General features: G+C 38.7%; 1 protein-coding gene across 2 annotated transcripts; it reads left to right on the top strand.

Moving 5' to 3' along the window:
* The first annotated feature begins 1,496 nt into the window (after positions 1-1,496).
* LOC129726416 (epidermal growth factor receptor substrate 15-like 1) lies at positions 1,497-25,171 on the top strand. Of its 2 annotated transcripts, XM_055683065.1 has the most exons (12): positions 1,497-1,596; positions 2,042-2,086; positions 2,944-3,180; positions 3,243-4,091; positions 4,154-4,303; positions 4,371-4,460; positions 5,078-5,119; positions 5,909-6,532; positions 6,592-6,780; positions 6,843-6,938; positions 23,658-23,994; positions 24,092-25,171. In XM_055683065.1, exons 1-12 carry the CDS (start codon positions 1,579-1,581, stop codon positions 24,736-24,738), a joined length of 3,324 nt encoding a protein of 1,107 aa, XP_055539040.1. In that variant the 5' UTR covers positions 1,497-1,578; the 3' UTR covers positions 24,739-25,171. The 2 variants fall into 2 exon arrangements, with proteins under 2 accessions (XP_055539040.1, XP_055539041.1); XM_055683066.1 differs by lacking the exon at positions 5,078-5,119.
* Positions 25,172-27,066: the final 1,895 nt, after the last annotated feature.

Genomic DNA, 27,066 nt, shown 5'->3' with positions numbered 1-27,066 from the left:
AGAGATGCCAGCTAGCTGGTAAAAATTAAAATTTAGCACTTTTTAGGTGAATCGGGATTGTGGCCTTTTCCTATACAATTTTGAGGTTAGAGTTCTTTTTACTTCTGTATTTTGATCGTAAAAAACTCGGCTTCCACTAAATAAACAGCACTCAAATTGCTACTTCAGGCATGCAACAGTTGTGAAAACAATTGATCAATGTTTCATGTACGTAGTCTTCATAGATCAAGAAAAATTAGATTGCAAAATTCGAGTTGATCGCGACCACGTCCCGATTCACATTAATTGGAGTTAGGTAGGGAATTATGCGGTCGATTGTTTACCGTACCATGTCTGGGGTTTTTGGGAAGCAGATTGAATAGCCATGAGGGGTGATTACCTGCGTCTTTATTGAGAAGCGTGCATGAGTGTTGTTTATAAATTTCAGACAGAACAGATATGCAACTTCGAACAAAACTCTGCAGCAAATCGGTGCCCAAGCTTTCGCATTCATTTTTTGCTGTTCCATCCTACATTGATTTTACAGTGCATCGTTCGAACAGTTCGCTCCAATTGTTTGAACATGCACCAAAAAACTATTTTTTTTTGCTTTAATAACCAGGCAAAAAGGTGATCTTGAATAGTTGGATCTATCAAAATCAAGTTCACAGGACCGATCGCACTTCCCACAGGACCGCATTCAAGAGATCTTTGAAGTGGAAATTCAGTAACAATTCACAATCAACGTCAATAGAACAAATCAAACTAAAAATCTTTCAACCATTCAAACATTGCCTAACAAATTTTCTTGGATCGTACACCTCACGACTGTTGAAACTATTTTAACCTGTTAGTTGATTTACTTGAATATTTTCCTTGGACTTGGAAACCGAATTTCTCGATCAACGACAATATTTTTTTCTCGTACTGCTTTTTATACCTAACATTGCTAGAAATGCATATCAGACGCGCTGTACCAGCACTGCTTACGACATTAGGTACAATGTAAAAAAATAATTGTCGTTAGTCAAGATATTCAGTTTTCAACCTGGGCAACAATGAAATTCATTAAAAATGTATCTACATAAAAACCGTTGCACGTATGCGGGTGGCACTGTACGTTTATCATGAAAAGGCACCGCCGCTATACCAGCACCGGCGAGAGCAAAGGATTCTCTCGACGAAAAAGCGGCTCATACGGTCCTTTTGTTGAATGAATGGAATATAAGCGTGATGAAATTTCGAGTGTAAAATGCATTCTCTCTACCGCTAGATGTCGATACTTAAAAAAAAGAGATTTTGTCTCGTTTTTGGTTCATCAGTTGAACAGATGTGGTATAACGAAAACCGATAACTATTTCTTTGATTTCTCAATCACTCTGCTAAGACGCTCGTTATAGATTTTCTAAATGTGTAATTTTCATTTGCGTATATTCTCCAGTGTAATTGATTTTGGCCGATGAGCTCTTCTTTCATGACGCACCATCAACCTGTCACCCTTCGTGCGACATCAGCGCCATTCATGCACACTTGTTCGGGACGGCGTTAGCTTGCATCATCACGCGCAGTAAAAATCAGATATTTTTCAGCAGAGTGAAAATGCCTGATATAATAAAGGTAAATTTGTTCTACTATTTTCGTGGTAAAATCGTTCGGCAACAAGTTTAAAAGTGTTACTGTGTTACAAGCTATCGCGGAAACGTATTAAATTTAATGAAACAATGCTAGTTTAGTTGGAAAATGAAGATTTTATGTATACTTTTCGCCCTTATCAGAATCCTCGAAAGTGTCGAACAAACAGGAAGGGGGAAAAATCCTACGTTTGACATCTCTCGAATAAAGTTTCTTCCAATCGAAATCGGAGGCGTTCGATAGCTAAGAAAACTTTTTTTAGTAGTCAATTATTTCCATGCAATTCAGAAAAGTCAATAGTGTCCGCGGAGTGCTTTATTATTGTAAATAAATTGTGTTTTTGGGTGGTTCAGTTTTACTTTTACCATCACTTGAATGACGCTGGAAGCAATGACAGAATCTTGTTTTGATCGTGTGATTTTTTTTGCAGATCGCTGGTGATCACATCCTCATATACGAAGCGTATTATAAACAGGTAGGTGCTGCTGATTGATATCCTTGCTTAAGTTAACATTGCAAAATTGTTACTTTCCAAGTGCTGAAGATGAGAGCGAAAAAAATGGTTATAATCCAGGAGAGGTTCTCCCGACTTGAGCCATTCTGTAGTATTTTCGTTTCGTTTGCTCCATCGTGGCTCCCCACCCACTCCTCTTTGCAACCGCTCTGTTATTCAGTTTGCACTGTAGTAGTTGCCAGAGAAGCAGAGAAATTTGCATAATATCTGTGAAATTTTGTTTTTGTTAACAATCTTCTCCTTTATATACGACTTTTTTAAGGTTCCGGTTTCTAAACAATAATATGTAATTTCATTAATTGTAATCTGAGGTTGGTGACGGTGGCTAGACATTTTTAAGTAATTTTTGTCCGGATTCAATCATAGCTAAAATCACACTTTGTTTGTCTAAGACAAGATGTGCAATGTTTTTGATCATTGTAATAATCACTTGAAAGTACAAATTTGAACCGAATCTCTAACTTTATGCGGCTCATAAGAACAATGCTTTGTTGGCTACACTGTACTTTCTGGCACGTTTTACCCGTTTTACTGATGGTTTTACTCTAAGACTGTCGATTTACGTGAGAGAATCTCCCCCCTTCAGCCACCACAGAAATGAAAGGAAAATCAATAATATTGTCAGTACCGTTTCCTGTACTTCCCCACTGCTATTTTTGCAGCAGTCTTGCATACCGTTGTTGATTCATTGAGAAAAACCATCAAACGGAACATGTTTTCTGCCGATCTCTCTTCTCTTGCACTTGTTATCTGTTAAGCAATACTGATTCAAGCGCATTCCATTGATTTTATAATGTTATTCTAAATTTTTCCTGTAGCTCGATCCAAAGGCAACAAACGAAATCGGTGCACTCGATGCCGCAAAGTTTCTCAAAAAATCCGGACTAAGCGATGTGGTCCTCAGCAGAATATGGGATTTGTCCGATCCGACCGGTCGAGGTTTTCTCACCAAGGAGGGTTTCTTTGTGGCGTTAAAACTAATTGGACTGGCCCAGGAAGGATCGGAGATTAACATGAAGAACATCTACAACGAGTTGCCGAAGCCACCAAAAGTGGTATGTTAGGAGTGCATCATCTTTTACGCAATAGGCTTAACATTTGTCATTTTTTTTTGCAGGGTGATTTACCGAAGGTACCTGCTCAAGTAAAATTGGTTCCCACAGAAAACAGCGATTGGTCAATTAAGCCAGAAAAGAGGCAACAGTATGAACAGCTATTTGAAACTCTTGGGCCGATGAACGGTTTACTACCGGGAGCAAAAGTACGCAACACTCTCATGAACTCAAAGTTGCCCGTAGATACTTTAGGTCGCATTTGGGACTTAGCCGACCAGGATCGGGATGGCAGCCTTGACAAACACGAATTTTGTGTTGCAATGCACTTGGTGTACGAAGCACTAGATAAACGCGCCATTCCGGCCACACTGCCGCCACAATTGCAACGCAATGCCCAAAGTAACACTCAAAACGATAACGGCTTTGATGCGTTCGGAAGCGGCGATGGTGGTTTCGTAGCGAACTTCCCTACAGATATTGCACCACCGCCTACAGTGCCGCCGCTTCCGGCAGCAGCTCGTGCAACACCGCCGATCATTCCACCGGCACCGCTAATTCCGCTCATTCCGACCGGGGGAGCGGATGCTATCACCAGCAATGTCTGGGTAGTGACAACGCTGGAACGTTGCCGTTACGAAGAAATATTCAATAAGAGCGATCTGGATCGAGATGGACTTGTTTCCGGGCACGAAATCAAGGAAATTTTCCTTCAGTCTGGCTTAGCGCAAAATGTTCTCGCCCATATCTGGGCCTTGTGCGACACCAATCAAACCGGCAAACTGAGACTGGAGGAATTTTGCCTTGCTATGTGGCTTGTAGAACGTGCAAAGAAAGGAATTGATCCGCCACAAGCATTGGCACCCAACATGGTGCCACCCAGTATGAGGAAGAGTTCGTTAATTGCCCCGCCGGTGAGTGATGTTGCATTTGTTTCCAGTTGATCTAATAATAATTGCAAAATCGAAATTTTCAGGAACCAAAACCGACCTACAGCAACCCAGAACTGGAAATGATTTCTAAGGAGATCGAGGAATTGGCCAAAGAACGCCGACTGCTGGAACAGGAAGTAGCCCAAAAAGAGGCAGACGTTCGAATAAAGAATGGAGAAATGAGAAGTTTGCAGGTTTGTTTCAATCAGAAATATTGATCGTTTCGTTGATCTTTACAACTATATTTTTTCATTTTAACAGAGTGAGTTAGATACCTTGACCGCTACGCTAAAACAATTAGAGAATCAAAAAGGCGAAGCACAGAAACGACTCGACGATCTCAAAAATCAAGTAAGTGGTCATTTATCTCTCAGTGCTACGCAAATTGACTTGCTAGTACAACAAATGCCAGTTATTTTTCATTCAGTTAGTAAATTTATTTACATTTTTGTTACTCAGCTTATATCATCCCTATAACTTGAATAACCAGCAAGAATGCGCTCGCCAACTAACCTATTTCACTCATGAAAAGTATTTACTAAAATAGTTGCACTATTATGACTAAAAAAAAAAGACTAACCAAACAATATTAACTGATACTAACAGCATACAATGGTAACGTCAATGTATACCTTTGAAATCTTTAGCACTCAACCAATCAGCGTTCATAAGTGTTTGTCCCGCCAAGTGCCGACAGACAACTTCTTTGCGCTGTCCGGTTGTAGACTTTCAGCGGATGATAACATTTCTCTTTCAAATACTAATAATGAAAACGGTATTCGTGTGCGATTTCTTTCTTGATCGAAACGATTATTACCTAATCGGTACCGGTGTGCTGCGATTAACTTTGACACGGGGTTCTGTTACCTAAACTAATGATCGAACGGCGTTGCCTGTGCCCAAACGCTGGCATCTCTCGCGGTCACACACCACTTTCGTCAACTGTGTAAAATTCAAACCAACTATAGAAAGTTGAAGTAGATACTGCCATTGCTAGTGCACGAGAGCAGGTTAGTTTTGGTTTTTTACTATTATTATTTAGTCTACTATGTGTTAATGTTTCTTTTTTGTTTTTTTGTTTTTTTGTTGATTCTCTTGCAATGCTAAATGGGCAACGAGAGCGTTTATGATTAGGTTCGAGTTTTTTTTATTAGTTCTTCTTTTATTACTCGCGTTCATTTGAGTTGTTATACAGCAATTTTACATCTTTCATTTGTACTATATTGTTTATAAGAAAGTCAACATTGTTGATTTGTGCGATTAATCGATGCAACAAAAAAATGTAGTGCCTAACTTTCCGGCAGTTAGAGGATTTTTACAACCTCTAGCAAATTATTAGTAGGAGAACACTCATGACCAAGAGAATATAGCAACAATCATGAACGCTCTTATAGTAAAATATTATTCGAATCACACCCGATTGGAGTGGTGCATTTTCAACTGTTTGGTTAGATCTATCAGCACGTGACCAACTTTAACTTTAGATTTAATAACTGCAACAAACTAATCGAGTATCTCAGATTACTGGCATCGCATTTTTGCTCATGTTCACTTACATTATGTTTGTTCTGTTTTGCAATGTGCAACCACCCATTCGAGTGTCATTTGCGATTACTAAGCCCAAGCCATGATTTCTTTTTTTTTTTTTTGATGCATTGTAGAATAGTATTTAGTCAATGAATTTTTGTATTGTGGGTATTTTAGTTAGTTTGGTTACGGTCTGGCCATCGGAATACAACTAATGTATGTTATTTATCGCATGTGTGAGCCATTAAACCGAATCAATGCCATCGTTTAAGGTGAACAAAATTCGTGAGCAATGTCAGAAACAGGAGGCAACCCTCAAGGAGCAGGAAGGTGAGTTAGATTCCCGTCGGTCGGAGTTGCAAAAGCTAAAGGACGAAGAGCAGGCACTAGAGAAAGAGTATAACGCTGGCACCAAAGATGTAGATCGACTAACATCACAGTTGCAAGACACCCAGCTCGAGATTAGCCAAGTCAAAGCTATGGTCACTCAGATTCAGGAATATCAGCGACAAATGACCGACGCGTTGGCTATGTTCCGCAACGCAATCGATACAAACGATCCGGTGCTGGTGTCGGATTACTCACTCAAAATAGAACCCGAATTTAGAGAGGCCAAACAGGCACTCGAAGAAAAAGAAGTAGAGAATGCCAACAAGCGGGATCCATTTGGTGATAATAAGGCAAACGGATTCGGTACGACAGATGGAGAAACTGGATTTGGCGATGATTTTAAAACCAACGGTTTTTCAACACAATTCGACACGAGCAATGGTTTCCAAAGCTCCGGGTTCGATGATGGCTTTTCAAGTGCTTTCGACAACAAGAGCAGCGATCCGTTCGCTTCTTCCGCAGGAAGCGCCGATCCGTTCGCTGATTCGAAAGGAACTGCACAACCGGTAAGCACAGAAATACAGTGGAAAAGTTTCCACTTTCAACTGATTGTTCCATTTTTCAGGCCGCAAAAGACGAGTTCGGTTGCGATCCGTTTGCCATTCTACACGCTCCAACTACCGCTAGTCAGATACTCACTCCTAGCCCAAACAAGTCAATCGCTCCTCCAAGACCCGAATCACCGAGTCCAGCGTTACCGCCTAAAAAAGCCAAACAACCTCCACCACGGCCAGCTCCTCCGCGACCGCTGCAGGTTAGTTGCTTATTACGCCTCACAAACTCTATCTGCATTATTCACGTTATATCACCCTTTAGGGACCCACTCCCACAAAGCCAGCTCCTCCATCAACCGACGCGTTCGGTGACAGCAGCGGTGGAAGTTTTGCCAACTTCGCGGACTTCGACAATAAGGTGATTGGCAATACTATTATCTATCGTGTTGGCACAAAACCTAGATGAACCTGATGCGCAGTTTCGACTGCGGAATCAGTTTCTTTGTTGTTACGCTACTTTATTTTGAGTTTTTGATTTGTTAGATTTTTAGTTCACCTGTAACCAAAAAAAGAGAACGTTTTTTCGAATTTTCCTATCTCTATGCATGCGTTAGGCAGCATTCGTTATGTACTAACCAAACCATTCCGCATCATCGCTCTACCTATCCTACACTCACTCACAGCATGATGTTTTTTTAGTGCAATAGTAGAAACAACCGGTACCTAAGTAGTTTGAAACTAATAAATCTATTTTTACTCGTTAGTGTTTTATTTTTAGTTATTTAACCTTTGACACGTTGTAGTTTGATGTATGTATGTAAAAATGTTTCTAATTCTTTTTTATTTCATGGGACAAAAATTCTATTGTCTATTTAGTTAAAAATATTCTACTCTTTGTGTTTATGCTTTATCAAATATTCGATTAGATTTTTCTTGCATTTATGGCCGGGTTGACGACACGAATGAACGAGTTGTACGTGAACAGTTTTGAAAAAATCAACTTGTATGTTTTGTGCATTTTCTCACAAGAGAGAACAACTTTTTTATTATAAACGAGTGTTATTTTCGGGAACATGCAGCTTCTGACTTTGTTTGAATCTAGGCGAGTACTTGTACAATTTTGGTTATCACCGAAACAATGTATTTGTATTTCTATCCCACTCAAATCTGGAATTATCTGGAATGGATGAAGAAAAAAAAAGATAATTTTAATTATTGAGATGCTCTGGAGTACGAGTCATGTCTAAAGGTTTTAAAGTTTTGCAGTAAGCTTAGAAACCTGACACTACGGAGCCCATCCGTTCAGCTTACTTTTAGAATACGAAAACGCATTCGTTCCTTTTCCAGAAAAATCTTTGACTCTTCACTTTAGTACGAGTCTCTAACCTTTTGAAATAATACATTTTTGAATAAAATATTCCAAAATATTTATGAATAAAATATTCCAAAATATTTATGAATAAAATATTCCAAAATATTTTTGAATAAAATATTCCAAAATATTTTTGAATAAAATATTTATTTCAATATCTGAAACAGACAAGAAAATTATCACGCGTCTATTTTTTATAGTTGTTCTAGTTAATTGAAAAATTTTTAGCCCTTAGATTGAGATAATAGTAGAACTGCGTGTCTTGAACACACAAAATAGGAGTCCCCACGTAAAACGCTTTCTTTTAACAAAGAAGAAACATTAATTAGCTTAAACAAAATTACTTATGGTACAGGTCGGACTCAATTATCCGGGGTATCGGATTTTTTTCACTGTGGATAATCCGGATAATCGAATCACAAAAAGTTTATTCAAATTTGCAATCAACGAACGTATATTTCTGCGGGGAAAGGAGGTAACAGTAGTAAAGTACCGAAATTGATTTTTTAAACCTAATGTCTTAAAAATGCATGAAACCAAATGTCTTAGAAATGCATGAAAATCTGGTGTTGTTCCAGAAAAAAATCTCAAAGGTTGTGCGCAAAGCCACGACCGCAAATTTGACGTAGAACTACATACAGCTGTTTGTTACAATACTTGAGAGTGACCACAAATGATAAGTTCGAAGCTCGAAGATAATTCTTAAAATAATAGACGCTAAGCTTACGATAGACTATCTTGTATCATCATTAATGTTAATAACTTTTATCCAACACTAATGAAATAACTTTCTGGAAATAATGTGGGGACACTAAACAGATTGAAAGTGGCAACTAGGGCCGATTTGAGGCCTATAAATATCATCCCGAATCCGGAAATACTCCTATAAGGTGGTATTTAATCATTTATGGCTGTTTTCCAGATCGGAAGTTTCCACTATTTATTTTAAAATTGCATCAGAAGTCGATTTCCTGCTTTTGGTTTAAAAAATATCTAGATATGGCCATTTTTGGCGATTTTTCAGCAACCAGGATCTTGATTTTTTTTTTCAGTGTTACTCTGTTTTTATCAGAGTTAATTGGTGCTGGATGAAAGTTATTGTTATTGATTATTACACCAGCTGGCCCTGCCACTATCGCTACCACTGCCTCTGCTGCTGAGTAAGGACTGTTGTAGTTACTGTCTAGAACTAATATGACCAGTTTAGACTGAAGTAGGCTTTTATATAGGCTCCAGATTTACGAGGTCTACAATTCTGTCGACCGTGTTAGGGAAAGCAATCATATAACGACCAATCAGATCAACCGAGAGCTGAGTTTCAACAAGGATTGACCATTTTCAAAGGTATACACTAAGGTCGCTTTTTACGCGGCTTTTTTACGCGGATTCCGGAATTTACGCGGTATTTTTTTGCGCGGATTTCGGTTTCTCTTCACTCGGATTGCAGAATTTACGCGGGTTTTTTATACGATAGTTTACGCGTTTTTACGCGGATTCCGGTATTTACGCGGCTTTTTTACGCTGATTCCGGAATTTACGCGTTTTTCTTACGCGGATTCCGGAATTTACGTGGTTATTTTTTACGTGGATTCCGGAATTTACGCGGTATTTTTTGCGCGGATTTCGGTTCCTTTTCTCTCGGATTGAAGAATTTGTGCGGTTTTTTTACGCGGATTACGGAATTTACGCGGTATTTTTTTGCGCGGATTTCGGTTTCTCTTCACTCGGATTGCAGAATTTATGCGGATTCCGGAATTTACGCGGTTTTTTTACGCGGATTCCGGAATTTACGCGAATTCCGGAATTTACGCGAATTCCGGAATTTACGCGTTTTTTTACGCGGCACGTATCCCCCGCGTAAAAAGCAGCTTTAGTGTAGTTGCTTGCATAATTATTAGGGTTTGAAAATTTTCAAGGTTTGACTATGCGTTTTAGTGTCTTTTGAAAGCAGATAACAAAAGCTGTTGGGTGTTGCATATTGCAGAAGGAAAAAAATCAGTACGTTCTTAAGTATGGAGATAAAGTCAAATTTATGACCGTTCAAACATTTGGAATGAAGTGTAATGAAAGAACGAGAAAACATTACCACTTCAATTACGTATTTATTTATCCTAAAAAGGACAATTTGTTGTTTGATTCAATATCGTAAATGATGCTTATCGCATCTTTGCGTGTTCACTAACAGTGCGAGTAACACAATGCTGTTTTCACACTGAAAATTTGACGGCTCCGCGCTCATATATTTTGAACGCCAGCATTCCAGGACGTTAATGTGTTGTCAAAATGGGGTAACTTTTCATTGGAGGAAGTGCCGGCTTATGTATCTGCTACTGATGCTGCCCGCTACCGCACAAAGGCAGCTTTTTAGTTAGAGTTAAGTTAAGTTAGAACTGTTGTAGTCGCTGTCTATAATCAATATGACCAGTTTATGCTGAAGCAGGCTTTTATATAGGCCAAATAGTTCATTCCCGATCTACTACGTTTATAATTCTGTCGACCGTGCTTGGGAAAGTAAACATTAAGCGATCAATGAGGCCATCAAGAGGCCGAATTTTGCGTTTTAGCAAGGCTTGACAATTTTCAATAGTAAAATTGTCAGAACAATCAAATTACAATTTTCTGCATTTTGGAGGATGCACAGAAGATTTTCCTATCGATTGCTGCAAGAACGAAGGAAATCCATCAATTCGAAATTGGACATATTTTTCACTTTTTACGTTTTTACACACAGTGTAAATGTAGCCGAACTTCCTGAGAGACGTAGTTCTACTTCAAAAATTCAAAAGTCGACTTTCTGGGAGAGAAAAACATTTGATGTGGAAAAATGTGTATGTAAATCGGAAAAAAAATTTTTTACATCGGTCAAAAGTGAAATTTTGCTTCAAGGCACGACTTCCGCAAGTCCAATTGCAAAGGCTGAGGTAATATTTAGACCATTGATAGGGACTTGTAATACCCAAGTCTCCACTCGTGCGGAGAAAATAAATACCACCCTGTCAAAGCTTTCGCTAGTTTGATTTAATAAACAAATTGAACCAAATCAACTGTAACCGCGGAGAGAAACAATTTTCTTTTCCTATTTTACTCCCTGCTTTTCTCTAGCTTTTTATTTCACCTATTGTTACCAAAATGGAAGGCTTTATCGTCACTTTTTTGTCCTTGCCTACTTGTATCACTGCTATACGGACGTCGTTGTTTCTCTCACGGGAAACAAGGTGTCTAGTTTCAGAACTTATTCCGGGGAAATATATTATTTTAGACTACTCAACAGAAGGTGACGGAGGTGGCAGTCCAGCGCAAAAGAAGGGACATTCGATATCGCACAATCATCACGCCACCATAGCGCCACCTGGGACTCCATAGCCCTCGCGCTCCATGTTCTGGTGTCGTTGTACAAGAGTTTTGGAAAACTCCGGAAACAAGTACTAGTTTAGTGTGCCGTGATGTCAGTCGGCTAGCTCTCCCACACACGGTTGTGATGTCGGATTCGATTCCCGATCAGGCCGAAGATCTTTTCGAGCTGGAAATTTTCTCGACTCAGCACTGGGGCACGGTGTATCGTTGTACTTATCCTACAACATGCTAAGTGTTCCAAAAAGAATATCGATAACGAATTCTCTCAACTAATCTAATTAATCGAGACCGCTGTTAGCCCTCAAGGCTAGCGTGCGATATTGAATTGATTGAAGTTCTAGTTAACAACACGAAGGAGGGTCAGAAGTGCGTCCCAATCATCGCAGGCAGTGATGGAAACGAAACGAATATGATGCAATCATCGTTTAATCTCCACATGTACACATCATGAAGTGTACAGACTGCGACTAAACTTAAATCCTCTCAACACTTAATGAAATGATGATATGGTGCGTAAGTTTCTGGGAGAAAACAAACACATAACTAGACTACATCTGCTCTGAGAAGCGATTCGCTCGATGCGTTTGTCTCTCCATATGCCGGTCGTTAGAGGAACAAAGAATTGCAGCAGAAGAATATCATGTCGCCTGAGCAGCAGCAGAGGTGTGCTGCGGAGAGAGAGAAAGTGTGGGGGAGGGACTACTTCGGCAGCGGTTGACTTGAGTGAGAGTAGGAGAGCATACATTGTCATTTTCTTTCTTTTTCTGACAAAAAAACATTCATGAGTCAAATGAGTAAGAACATAACAAGATCTGATCGCTCTGTGTAACAGAGACAAATAACTTCATATACCGAGTTGTACACATTGGGAACCATATGTTGTGATGTACACTAACGACAAGCAATATATCGTAAAAAGGAAAGCAAAGAAAGAACCAACACCGATACTTTGTTATTCGCATACTGACGACGATGTCAACGCATCTTAGGCTTGCTTTATATGTATTCAAAATCGCTAGAGGTGATTCTTTTCCATCGCTGATCGCAGGATTACGGCAAGGTTCTAGCCTAGGCCTGGTAGGGGTTATGATCGACGGCTTTGCGGACTGGATGCACTCCAGGAAACTGGAGCTAGCCCATCATAAGACGGTGGTCACGGTTGTGAATAACCGTAAATCAGAGCAACAGGCGATGATCAAAGTTGGAGACTGCACTATTACCTCAAAGCAATCTTTGAAACTCTTAAGGGTTATGGTTGACGACAAGCTTACGTTCAAGAGTCACGTCAATTGTGTCTGTAAGAGAGCCTCAATGGCTACTGCAGCACTATTTCTAGTGATGTCGAATAGTTCAGCGGTGTACGGCCACAAGCGGAAACTTTAACGGCGTGATTTCGTCCATACTTAGGTTTAGGTATGGTGCGCCAGCGTGGTCCAAAGCGCTGAGTACCAATAGTTATCGTAGTAAACTGTAAAGTACCTACAGACTCATGTGTCTGAGAGTTGCGAGTGCGTATCGTATAATGTCGTACGACGCAATTTGCATCTCATCCGGCATAACGCCTACCAGCATCGCCATTAAGGAGGATGTAGAGTGCTTCGATCAACGTGACACAAGAGGCATACGAACCAGAGCCAGAAGGTCATTCTCGATGATCAGATGGCAGCGGGAATGGTCCAATTCCGAGAAGATTCTGTCGGGCCATGGCTGCTTCGAGCAGTATCTACACAGGTTCGAGCACGCGGGGTCCCCCATGTGTCCCGAGTGCGTGGATGTGGGGTAGACCTCATGCCTTCTTCGTATACCCTCGTTTTGCGCGTGTGCGGAGCGACATTCGGAAGACGTGCGAAAACCCGGACATCTGGGGTCCGATGTGTGCAGCCGCCTCTCAGATTGTCCTGGAGCTTGAAAATATTCAGATTGTCCTTAGCCATGAAATATAAGAGACTGGAGGGGTTTTAGTGGGTTCGGTTCAATACAACCCCACTCCCTGAGCTATCTTCCCAAATGTCTGTAAGCAGATTTCTCCGCCACCTTACAAGAAACTACGCGACAGAAAGCTGCTTCGCATGTCTGTCTGTGGGAACAGAATTTCGTGCGTATACCTGGTTTTGGATAGGAGGCTGCTGCACGATTGAGCTGGAATTTTCATGGGGATTTTTTTCGAGGAGACGAATTATTCGAGACCTATTTCTAAACGAAATTCAAAAAGTCGATTCCTATTGGAACCCTACTGTTTATGTCATGCGATAAACAACTATTCAAATATTGTTCTCGTTCCCCAAAAGCAAAATTGCATGTGCGTTGCATGGTGAGTGGAATCGCTAATGATAACAGAATAAAATTCCTTCAATTTGTTCTCTCCTATTCTATCTCTTCAATATTCTTCCTCACTCATATCGCTACTAAAACGCAGCCCGTATCCAGAGTGAGTGACGTGAGCGCATCAAATTTTTCTACCATTTTGATGTCTGCGCTAGAAAATGAGGCAATCGTATGGAAAATGTAGGGAGATATTTGACCTTTAAACTGGAATGGTGATCAGGCTACAGTTTTTTATTCAAGTTCAAGTTTTTCAGTAGCGCCACTCTAGACCCATAATTTCTCAATTTGGGATTTCGACCTATGGTTTCTGTCTATCATGATAACAACAACAGTAGCTATGTAAGGTAAATTAGAAAGTCGCTCGGTCCATACTTTTTTTATTTTCTTTGCCCAAAACATTCTGCCGGTACCGTTCTGTATGGATACAATTTTTAAGTTGCGGTTTTACGCTTTTCCGTAGTTCTGTTCGCTGTTTACGCTTAGTTGCCTGATGAATTATTGTGCCACTAGATTTCCCCCGCATTAGCTCGTATATTTAACACGAACATTTTCGTATTTCTTTTCTTTCCGACAATATTTCTTCGCAGTGAATTCCATCTAACGATAATAACCAATAATAATATGTTTTACACTAATCATTGTTCCCCAAAAGCAAAATCGATAGTCGTGTTAAAAATCATTCCAAAAACCTGGAGATATTCTATAGTCAAACAAATCACACAATAAAAACCAAACGAAACAAATGACATACATTTCCATGACAAGGATGGCGTTGTGCTTAGCAGAAGAAAAAAAATACACTAGATAGGTGAGGGTGATGTTTCAGAACGTGTTATTCTAATAAATAGGATTGGTGGAGAAAATTCAGAAGAACCCAACCATACGAAATCTTTAATTAGTTTACCAAAACCAGTACGATCAAAATACATACTAAATCATTCGATTCTGTCGCGTCGCTCTTTTAGTATTTTCCCCAGTCATTTTTCTTTGAATTTTTTAACAGAACCTGCAAATGTGACCAATTCACGTGCATGTCACGCAAAGCCGCCGATAAATGAATGTGACGATAATGAGAAACCAGGGAAAACAGAACAGTCAAGAATCTTCTGAAACCATCAAAGTACTGAAGAGATTCCCTTAAATTTAAATAAAAAAAAAAAAACAAAAAAAGATATTAGCTATAAAATATATTTACTCTATCGATTTAGTTATTGTTGCGAAACTTTGAAAAAGTACACATATATATATATTTATCGAATAGGAAATAGTAAAGCATAATAAACCCACTTACACACAGAATCTTATCGTTCTCGACTAGGGCCGATGATGAATCGTATATAGGTAAGCGAACAAATTAAGTTGAACTCGGTGACTAGCAAGGAAAATGATCGAATAAATATATATATAGCAATTAGTTGAATAGTTATTAATTCTTTATTACTACTACTGCTAATGAGAGATATTTATTAACGTACAAACTATCGTCAGCTTTATCCTCTATTCGCAAAGCAGCGTGCATTCAAACCTAACTCTTATTTGAAACATTCAGTTTCGAATGTGAAATTTTAAAGTAACTTTTTTTCTGCATAAAATTGAAATCTGGTAGATATAGAAACGGACAGGCGTGCAACTATTCATCGAAGAATGGAAATGAAAGTGCATTTTAGGACCATTTTTTTGGATTCCTTTGTGATCAGTTTATTGCTTTATAACAGTAAATCGGAGTTAAAAAATAAATCAAAAGTCAGTTGAACCATTTTTTTTTGTTTAAGTGAATTAGTGAGCGATCATTATTGTTGTATGAAAAGATATGCGTTAATAACTGCGTTAACAACTCGTTTACTGGCAGGTTGTATCATTTAGTACTAGGCTTGGAAAAAAATCGTTTTTTTAATTAGTCCTTTTTAACATCGGCATTCAAAATATTGACTCTAGCTACCACAATTCATTAAATAGACGTTTAATCACATATTTATCGACATTCACCCTACAACAAAAAACGGTCACAAAGCAAAAATAATCATTGAGTTAGGCTTTTAGGGGTCGCAGGACCTCGGAATAATTGTTGACTGTTCTAGCCATACAGAATTCACACGAGCGGTTAGCAATAGGAATTAAACAGGCTCGAAGTTCATGCCACAGCGCGTCATCACGGAAAACAAAGACAAATGGAGATTTAAACTTATGATTAGCAATTAGAAAAAAAAATGATGTTGTGCCCGCTATGCATTGTGATTCGCTTGCACACAAACATCCAAACGAATAAATCCACACGAGCAAAAAAGCAAGCAATGCACATACACCATACTCAAACACACACACACACAAACCCTAGGAAGCAATCAGCGTTCCAGTATTTTTCTCACTCGCGCATTAACCATCACTTACACTCACAAGGAAAATCGGACGGGGCTAACGATATTATATAGTGTTCTATAAAAGCAAGTACTTATTATCTAATGCAAATCAGCAGAGTCAAACAAAATCATATACAATGTAAGTAACGAGCGGAATGTACCCAGTGGAAATTGCTATAATCGCAAGCAAAAAAATGTTCTGATGTAATTACAAAAATTAACCAGGAGGCAGAAAAAAAGAATATGAGCAACGGATAACTAACCTGTTTTTTTTTCTGTGTAATGTTTGTTTCTAACTTTAGTTTCATTGTTGCAAATTTGAGTTTCGCAATATCACTAACCAACCCAGATAACTTATATCACAAAATAGTATAAGTTTTAATGTTATTTTTTATGCAAATAACTAAAGCCGCTTGTGGATTTTTGTTTTAACTGCTTTAGATTTTCTAAGCGTACACGACAGCTCGTCGATTGGCCTCCTTCAAACTTATTCTGCTACATGAGCCGTTGAGAGCAAAAGTTTGCGTAACTTTCTCAGGAGATGCAATTAATGTAAATACTCGAATAGTAAATTATTTTCAACATTTTCTCCTAACAAAACTGCCATAAATCATTAGTAAAAAGGTTGAAAAAAACGTACCAATTTTGCTCTATGGGAAAAATAATGACTATCAGAAAACGTTGAGGACAACAGTGGCTTTAGCTTTTGACCGGAATATGGTCCAAGGTAGACTTAGGAAGATGCGGAGTGAATGCTCTGTGTCCAAAAATTATCGATGTCAATGCATCCACCATACTCAGGCTGGACACCACTTTTGCTCTCAATTAAATGGTGATTACGTTAATTACCGAAAATTGTTTTCGCTATAACTCTAGTATAAGTTATCAGATCTAGGTTTTTCTTGAAGAATATGGTATATTTTTGCGTTTTGCATTAATTTATGTAGAAAATCCAAAAAATGTTTAAATGGCACCATTTTTGCTCTCAACGGCTCACATTTTCATGGATCAACACCACCCGGAGAATCAGTGTCTTGTAGAGCGCGAGTTTTAAACAACCGTTCAAATTGTTTTTCAATACAATTGTGCGCTTCCGGTTTCAGAGCACCATGCTTTCCTTCTTCTGTACTGTTTATTATGACCTCGTCTAAGGTTGGTTATCATTAGTAGGACGGTGAATCCTGGAAAATCATGGGATGTCAGGGAATTTCTTTTTCGTACAGGGAAATCAGGGAAAACTGGAAAACAATTGCGGAATTTTTTTTAACCCAGATATGATTCGTTTTTGATCGGCTCTTTAGTGATAGAACGGATTTTTTTCGCATGAAGGGTTAATTTGGGACTTCGTGGTTTTATATCCGATCGATTTTTTCCCCTAATTACAGAGTTGCGTTCATCTACGTTGTACTTGTTCGTCCTGGATACTGATAAATATCAGGGAAATTAATGTTATATTTTAAGGAAAATCAGGGAATTTAATTTTGCAAATATATTTGCCACTCTTCCTGGATAGAACGAGAAATAGTTGTATTCCCTGACTTCTTCGATTTTTTTTCCAAACAATGTCCTGTTGCCTAAAAGTAGCTAACGTTTACACAAAGAAAAATAGACTTTTTTTCGGATGGTGATAAAGAAAGGTTTGTTTCTGATTTTTTCTTCGTTTTATTCATCAATTCTCCCTCAGCCTTTGCGAGGTGATCTTACGCTTTAGGTTTACCCAGAAATTCTCGATGGGACGTAGCTGGGGGACGTTGAGCGGTTCGTCAATTTGGGCGAAAGGAAAGCAGCTTTGACATCCATTTCTCGCTGATTGTCAGCCACAGCAGAAACTTTTTGGAGAAAGAAAGCCACTTAAGGGATGAAGGCAGAATGCTCGACCTCCGAAGTTCCTTTCGACCAGACTTAGACAGTCGAACCGTTGAGCAGCAACGATCGGATATACCAGAATAATCGAATCGGGATGGTTTCTCGGTCCCGAGACACTCGGTGGAAGTAATCTACAGGGAAATGATAGATACGATCATCATCGACATCACCCGTGTGTGAAATGAACTTCACCTTGGAGCTCTTTTCCTTCGTGGGGAGAGTAAAATATAAAGTGGTCTGCCAGTCGTTCCCAGCCAGGGTAAGATAGGTCTCGTCGTCCGGCATCACCGAAAATCGACCTTAACATCTTATTCAGTCACTGAAACTGTGACATTGCTTACAGCTCCGAAACCAGTGGATGGAACTAACACTTCCTGACGTCTATGTCCATGTTTGCCAGGTAATTTTTCGCTATTAGAGGGATTGCACCGATCTCCAAGCGGTCAAGCGCACGCAGCGATGTAAACCTCTATTACCCACGGTCTTCCTCTTCAGCATCCTCTAGAGCTTTTTGTCGCTCAGATTGTCGGCTGTCCGGAACCGAGTTTTCTATCGATGCTCTGATTATTGTCCAATGGTGCCAAGATGTTGTAAATGCTGAAACGGGCATATCGGCGTCCGTAAAGTGCCGCACGATGTCCGTTTTTGATGCGTCGGGGTGCCGTTCTTTGAACGCGCACACTTTTGAACGGAGTAGCTTCACTGTTTTCGCGATTACGGATAGAGTTCGATAGAGCTGTCAATTTTTTTTCTGCTGACTCATGGGTTACTATGATCGCTTCTGCATGGATAGTCTCCTCAGTGCGTTCGAAGGTAAATCCATGAAAAATCGGCAATTTTTGTCCATTTTTTTCAATCCAAACGTTTTGGCTCAATTCTTCTCGATTTGTACTTGTACACACTCAGCGCCGAATTTCTCATTAGGCGACATCCATAAACTACGTAACGCAAACAAAACACAATTTTGGACCCCCACCTTCCCATATGTAACAAAACATAACGCTAATACATAGCCCCTCATAAAAATTACGTAACGCAGTAGAAGAATTTGCTTAAAAAAATTTTTTTTTATTTTTTGTAACGTAACACTGATCTTACCTCCCCCTTCCCTATGTAACAAACCGTAACGTTCAAGGATACCCCCCTTTCCCCCTATGGGCGTTACGTAATCTATGGATGCCGCCTTAGCGGGTGTCGTAATCGCGCGTAACATCCTTGTCCTCTTCTTTCTTCGGTTCTCATCATCTCTGCAAGTGCTGTGCAGCTACACACTCTACACACTGAACAGTCGGGCGCCCAAAAACATGCTACTAGACCAGCGGTTCTCAACCTGGGGTACGCGTACCCCTGGGGGTACTCGAAAGCCTTCAGGGGGTACGCGAAAGAAGAATTTAGTAATGGCGGACAAAGCATTTTTGCCTTTCTCCTAGAAAGGTATAGCAATCACTGGAAAAACCAAAGGTATAAAAGTGGTCCCAATGGCCGAATGTCATATACCACTCGACTTCTTTCGACGAACTGAGCATTTTCTGTATGCATGTATGTATGTGTGTATGTGTGTGTGTGTGTGTGTGTGTGTGTGTGTATGTATGTGCAACTTTTTTTTCTCACTCACTTTTCTTAGAGATGGCTGGACCGATTTTCATGAAATAAATTGCAAATGAAAGGTCTAGTTGCGCCATAGGTTGCTATTGAATTTCATTGTAATCGGATTTTTAGTTTAGAGGTTATGTATCCAAATGTAAAAATCACGAAACATCAATATCTCAGAAACCACACAACCGATTTCAATAAAATTGGTTTCAAATGATCGGACTGTCTCCAGAACCCTTAACTTTTGAATTTCGTAATGATTGAACATATGGTTCAAAAGTGATGTAAAGAAAAGTTATCCTGAGGTTGTTTAAACTCACTCATTTTTCTCAGAGATGGCTGAACCGATTTTCACAAAATTAGTGTCAAATGAAAGGTCTAGTTGCCCCATAGGTTGCTATTGAATTTCATTGCAATCGGATTGTAACTTTGTCCGTTGTTCAAGAAAATGTGAAATCACATAATGAAAGTTAACATATTGACTTCCTCCTAACGATCACTGGCTAATTAAAAGGTAGAAAAGTGATCCAAATGGCCGAATGTCATATACTACTCGACTCAGTTAGACGAATCGAGCATTTTCTGCATATAAGCATGTATTGGTGTATATGTTTGTGTGTGGGTGTGTACGTGTGTATGTGCACCTTTTTTCGCACTCACTATTCACAGAGATGGTCTGACCGAACAGATTTCAATGAAATTAATTGCAAATGAAAGGTCTATAAGACCCTATTGAATTTTATTGTAATCTGATTTCTAGTTTAGAGGTTATGTATCAAAGTGTAAAAATCACGAAACATCAATATCTCAGAAACCACACATCTGATTTGATTAAAATTAGTTTCAAATGAACGGGCTACCATAAAAACCCTTAACTTTTGAATTTTATGAAGATTGAACATGTGGTTCAGGAGTTATGGAAAGAAACGTGTTCTGGAGACTATTTAATCTCACTCATGTTTCTCAGAGATGGCTGGCCCGATTTTTATAAAATTAGTGTCATATGAAAGGTCTTGTTGCCCCATAAGACCCTAATGATTTTTTTTTCAAACGGATTATTACTTTGCATGTTATGTTTAAAATCCAGCTATGAAAAGAAACATATTCCAAGACAACTTACTTGGACTCACTCATATTTCTCAGAGATGGTTGACCCGATTTCCACAGAATTAGTATCAAATGAAAGGTCTACCTACCTCATAACTCCCTATTGAATTTTGCAGTAATCGGACTGTAACTTCGTCTGTAATGTATCGAAATGTGAAAATCACGAAACTTCATTATCTTAGAAACTACACAACCGATTTGAACAATATTGATATCAGATGAACGGGCTAGTTAAGGGTTAACTGATGAATTATGATTGAACACGTGGTTTCAAAGTTTGGCTGCCCCATACGTTACCTTTTCATTTGATTGTAATCAAGCTTAAGCAAGCGTTATGTTTTAATTTGTAAAACAACGAAAGTCTATTATCTCAAGTACTACACGACTTATTTGAACATAACTAGTGTCATACAAATGAGTCATCTCTCAAACTTACAAATAACAAACTTCATAACAATTTGATATGCTGTTTAAAAGTTTTAGAAAGAACAGAAATTCAAAGACTATTCAACACTTTACCTGCTTCGATCAATATATATGGCCTCAACATGATTTAAATGTGGTATCGTACTATCTGAACGTTCCCGGCATCGCTCGTGATTAAATTGTTCGAAATTAAAAGTCATTGCTTTTATTTCGCTATTTCTTAAGTATTAACATTACGTCAAATTTCATATTTTATACTTTAATTACAACATCAATATTTTAGAACCCAAAGAGTGGATAAACATTTATTGGATTTAAGCATTCATGTAAATCTATTTTTACAAATAATAAGTTTGAATGAGAAAGGCTGAGTCTGACCGCTAGGTGGATTAATTTAGGTTTTTTCTTTATAATATTTCATTTGTTATTCAGTCATGAGCTTTAAACATGACTGTAACAATCAAACAAACCATAGTTCAATTTGAAACCTGAATTAGACTACTACAACATGATCTACCGCTACTCTCTCTCACTCTGCGAGAACATACCAAGCCAGGGGGTACAATCGATATAAAAATTATCGTTAAGGGGTACGCGGACAAAAAAAAAGTTGAGAACCGCTGTACTAGACTCTCAGGGGTCGTATGACATCTGAACATTTGAAAATTCGTCGATAAGAGCACGGCATCAGGATGACTTGAAAATATCCGAGATCTTGTACGATTATGTTTGTTTTAAATGTATCTTTGCACACTCAATTTGCATGTCTAAGTCATGCCGATAAAATTTTAATATAGGAAACAAAACCAACGGCATTTTTTGAGCGGTCTGCAATTTTTCTGGAGCTTTGAATCACTGAGTCTTCTGTACTCTAGACCTCGCTTTTTCTTCGTGTTAGACCACTGCACTTTCGAGATACCTATAATTATAGACCTTCTGCAACCCTCTGCTTAGGATTCCGACACAAAGTTAGAATAAATTCCAATCGATCCACGCAGCTTTGTACTACAGAAACTGTATATTCGAGAAACTATAAGGTACTCACCGTTAAGGCAACTGTCACACAAAAAAACAAATAACGGCAATGCAAAATCATACAGCTCGTGCGTTTTGATTAGGGAACCTGTATATTAGAGCAGCGATTCTCAACCTGGGGTACGCGTACCCCTGGGGGTACTTGAAAGCCTCCAAGGGGTACGCGAAAAAAATATCAGTAATGGCGGACCAAGCAAATTACACAATGTTTGAGATAAAATGTTCAAAAACATACTTTTATTGGAGAGTACCACTAACTTTATTTCAGAATAATTCAGTTGTTTTTACAAATTATCGTTTGAAAAATCATACAAAATAATAGGGGTACAATTGATTTGTAAAATATCGAAAAGGGGTACGCGGGCAAAAAAAGGTTGAGAACCGCTGTATTAGAGAAATGACAAGACACTCACCGTTAAGGCAACTGTCAACATCAAAACGGATAACGGCAATGCAAAATTATACAGCTCGCCCGTTTTGATGTTGACAGTTGCCTTAACGAAGAGTGTCTCGGCGTCTCTCTGGTGTATAGGCTGACTAGTTTTGATGTTGACAGCTGCCCTAACGGTGAGTGCCTGGTCATTTCTCTAATATGCAGTTTCTCTACTCTACACCAATTATTTTGTTCAGTAGTCTGTTTCAAAAATCAACTCAAGGAAGACACTAATAAATATCGCCCTTAAGATATTTCTTATTATGAAATTTAACATGGTATGAATCGTGGTTTCAGGGGAAGCCGCAAGGTTACAGAGTCCGCTTTGTCAAGCGGATAGTCGTGGGTTCGAGCTGAGGCTATTCGATATCAAAAAGTACTTAAGCATGGGTTTATTCTGAGGTTATTCTGAAAGCGACTTGACTAGTTCCGGTGAGCGGAATTAATTGGGGTCATCAAAAATTACCTAAAGCTTTTTTAGAAAATCCTTCCATAACCCTTCTCCCCCCTTCAAAATCTTAGTAAGATATTTTTCCGATTAAGTTGTTTCAAAAACATGTTTTGTTCACAGCCTGAGCCTGACAATAAACCAATTCGTAAAAATCTCTCTGACACCGAGTAGTCTAAATCTAATAAAATTCTAACTCATGACCATTTGCTTGTCAACCTTGTAACCTTGAGGCTACAAGCTTCCCGCATCAAATGTATCATCTACTTGAAAGTGCAGTGCAGTGCAATATACCAATACTCAAACAAACAAACAATCATAAGAAAGTGAAATACTTCATACTTGACATAAACACATTATAAAACAATTAAACCCGCGCTAACATTGTTCATACTTATTTGATATTGCACACCTGATCAACATAGTGTAAATTATTAATCTAATTTTCACACTTCTTTTGATCATACACTCTGTATTCATCTGATGAATATGTTGTATTTTACGTCTTATACTACGCTGAAACAGCACGAGGACAGATGGAAAATACAATAATTCGCTCGGCTGTTCTAGTGATATTATTTCTTGGATATTATTTAGAAATAGTTAGGCATAAATACTCACGCTGATCAATATATTCAAAGTACTACTTAAAAAACCAATAAGTAGATTTTATTTTGTTTTCCAACACGCATTTCTTATTTTTTTTATCCTCGTCTTACATTTTCCTAACCTGAGTTTTTGTTTTTACTTTTTTCGTTCCGTCTCTACCCACATACCCGCAAAACTACACCACACACAAACAAACTCATTATTCCGAGCAGAACCTTAAGCCCGCGGTACCCGCGAATCCTCTGCCAACATCCTTGATCCTGGCGATGCCTACCCTGTCGCTGTCACCGTCTCCAGTGACTGGCGTTAGCGGTGTGGCACCGTCACCATTACCAGTGCTTCTGGGCGCGCCGTCCGCTGGTATCGCAAAATCCAGCTCCGGGCTTTCATCCTCCCCTGCGCCAAGTGCCAGCAGTGAAGCGTCCAAAACGGCTGCGGCCTCAGCAGTTGATTTTGTCGAGGATCCATTCAAGGACTACCGGTACGAGGATCCGTTCAATATCGATGATCCGTTCGCGGATGACGATGTAGGTCACACTAATACGGAAGGTAGGTTTACTAGCTTTTTTGTTCGTACGAATTACCAAACCAAATTAAATTCGCACTGTTAGATTCGATTGAAGCTTATCACGTTTAATTCTTTCAGACCCCTTCAGTTCGGATTCACTGAACAGTGCTCGTGCCGTCAGTCCCAGAAAGCCACCGGTTGGTGCGACCAGCACCAATCAGCTTGACGATTTATTCGGTGATGCGCAGAACAACAATTTCCTATTTAGCAGCTCCGCTGCCGGACTCAACACCAGCACGAAGTTTTCCGACTCGGATCCGTTCGAGGCATTTAACAATAATTTCAGCAAAAATACTACCTCTAGTAGACCACCAGATCTACTGTTTAAAGCTTTCGGTGTGACGGATACCTCGGCAAAACATACGACTGATTCGAAAGGGGCATTTTTTGGCGCAACGGCCAACGCCAGCCCGTTTGAGGATGAATTCATCCAGACCGAGCGGGAATTTGTTAAGATGGACTTCTCAAGTAATAATAATAACAGCAGTAGTATCAAAAGACAGGGAAGCCGAGCCTCGGAAACGCTTGGTTTTGCCAACTTTGAAGCATTTAGTAACATCAGTAATAATCTAAAGAACAGCAACAGCTTGAAGCGTACGAAGGAGGGTAAAAGGGCAGTTCCGACGCCACCTCCTGTGACTAAGTTCAACGAGGACTATTCGAAGGAAGACGCATTCGAGATGGATATGCAAGCTGTTTTGGAACGATCGAAGCGAGAGCAGTAGTGGTGCTGCGAGGGCGATTTGTTGTTTTTGTAATGTTTTATTCGTTATTTTTCTTCGAATTTGTTTCTTCCCAGAGAAAACTAGTTAGTTGGCTGACTCACAATATAGTCAACGAGAGAGAAAAGATTTTACCTCTTAACCGTTACAACCCATTCCCAGAGTTGGGAATCATCCGTTTCGATTTGTTGAAATATGTATTTCATTTTTCTATTACCGGCAAAGCCTGGCGCTATTTACTTTTAAATTTCACAAAACATATAATTTTCATTAACAGTCTCGAGGGAAACTTAACATTGATATTAAAACAAAAAGATAGAACACTAGTGAAGTGAACCTGTGACTTGAACTTCTCGTTTGTTATGTAGCACCAAATTGATTAATCTGATAATTGGCACAATTAAAATACTACATTATCTGGCTGTGAATGTTTAAAGTTTGATTTTTGTTCACGTTCATACTGAGGGCTCCATGAAAACACTCCGAAAACTGATGAGCCGAAGTGGATTTTGTACTTCTTATTCGCAGAAAGCGTCTGCCCCGTGGATGGTTCGTAAATTTAACGAAAATCTTGCAAACATCATTGGGGGTGATCTGTATTAGATTTTGTGATCGAAACATGCAATTGAGGTCTAGAATATTTGCTTTATTTGAGCGGATTATACTACAGGTCTAACACACTAGAAGAATTATTGTCGCAATTGTCCTGTATACTTAATAGCTGACTGGAAAAACTGTGTCCTCATGTTCCGACCGGAAATGCTTCAGCATGTAGGCTTTGCCTTTTGCAAATAACGCTTGCACTTTGATGTTATGGTGCTAAAACCGTTAACCGTAGTGATCAGTAAGTTGAAGTGAATTTGGATTATCTCTCAGTACACCGCCTTCACGCTACGTAAGCTTTATCAAATGTAATAAATTATTAGTGTAATATCGGTTAAACATGCATTTGAGTATTTCATTAAGTTAGGGGATTAGAATTGTAAATATTAGCAGAGAAAAACTGTTCATGATTAAGAAAAGAAGATTTCACTAGCTAAATTATTATTTTATTGATTCATGACCGTTTGCGATGGATTTAAAATTCGGCTCGACATTACTGAAGAGCAGCAGAAATTCTGTCGATAAGTTGCTGTTAAAAGCAAAACGCTCCGTATGCAATTTGTTTTCCAGAAGATACACATACCTGCTTAGTTATTTCTAACTAGTGATTTTTGTGAATTTTGAAATATCTACAAATCCAATACTTCTAATTGTTCTGAATTTTACTTTAGGTCCATCAATAGTATTTGTTGCTTTCCAAAACGTTACTGTTTTGTTGATCACTTTGGAAATGCCTGTAAACTACCTATATAGTGTGACAGACATTAGATATAATTAGCGTCAACCACTGAAAACCTCCTTTCACAGGTTTTTCATTGGTTTGAATGGGCAGCGAAAATTCACCTACAAAAAAAAAACGCTTAGAAATGCCAAACCCATTTTTAAAAACATTGCCTCGTATTGAGAAAAAAAAAATAGGAGAAAATATTCTAACAGCCTCATCAGTCTTTTTAGTAGAACTTTTACTCTGAAAGCACTAACAAAAAGCAAATAAATTTTGTAACGTTTGGATTTTGTGAATTTCGATTCTGGATCATAGTTTGAAACTGGCATTTCTAGTAACACAACATTTCAGTTATTTTAAAACAGCAACAAAACATTAACTATGGGAAAATAGAAGTCAAATTTTTACTCAAATTTCCTATGTCCTCTCAATCCGTTTCTGGTTATATGTCTGCTCGAATAATAACTTTAGCCAACAATTTTAGACACCGGGTGTCTTCCAGCACTCATGGGTCTGAAATGGGATTCACCAGCAAAACTATTTTCACAGTATTCTCTAACACCGCGTTGACGCTTCCGACAAAGTAAAAAGTAAATAATAAAACAGGTTTATAATATACCATTAATTTAAAACGCTTAGAAAAACACCTTTACCCAAACCAAGAATTTTGTATCATAATGTATGAAGTGAAACAATATCACAATTTTATTAGTAAGTGAACATGAAAGTTTAAGCCGTTCCGTGCTCATACTGCTGCAGCAAAAAATGCTAAGAGATTGTTTTGTATAATGGAATAAACGAAACATGTATTGAAAAATTTATTTAATCATAATAAATTATGTGTTGAAAATAATTGGAATATCTTTCGAACGACCGTTACTTAACGCTGAAACAAGGCGCATCACACCGTGAAAAATCACTTCATATGCAAAAAACGACTCTGTTCTGAAGCCTTACTAAGACGAAGGATTTCTACATATTTGTTTAATAAATCAACATATCGC

Source organism: Wyeomyia smithii, chromosome 3 (genome assembly GCF_029784165.1).
Source record: "Wyeomyia smithii strain HCP4-BCI-WySm-NY-G18 chromosome 3, ASM2978416v1, whole genome shotgun sequence".
Taxonomy (NCBI): Eukaryota; Metazoa; Arthropoda; class Insecta; order Diptera; family Culicidae; genus Wyeomyia; species Wyeomyia smithii.
The sequence above is the reverse complement of the archived record's forward strand: the minus strand, read 5'-3'. Positions and strand labels throughout refer to the sequence as shown.

Bases quoted from the DNA above. Each gene is read 5' to 3' on its own strand.
- LOC129726416 (XM_055683065.1), top strand. The intron at 4,304-4,370 runs GTTTGTTTCAAT...TCATTTTAACAG, and splicing joins GAGAAATGAGAAGTTTGCAG to AGTGAGTTAGATACCTTGAC. The intron at 6,781-6,842 runs GTTAGTTGCTTA...ATCACCCTTTAG, and splicing joins CTCCTCCGCGACCGCTGCAG to GGACCCACTCCCACAAAGCC.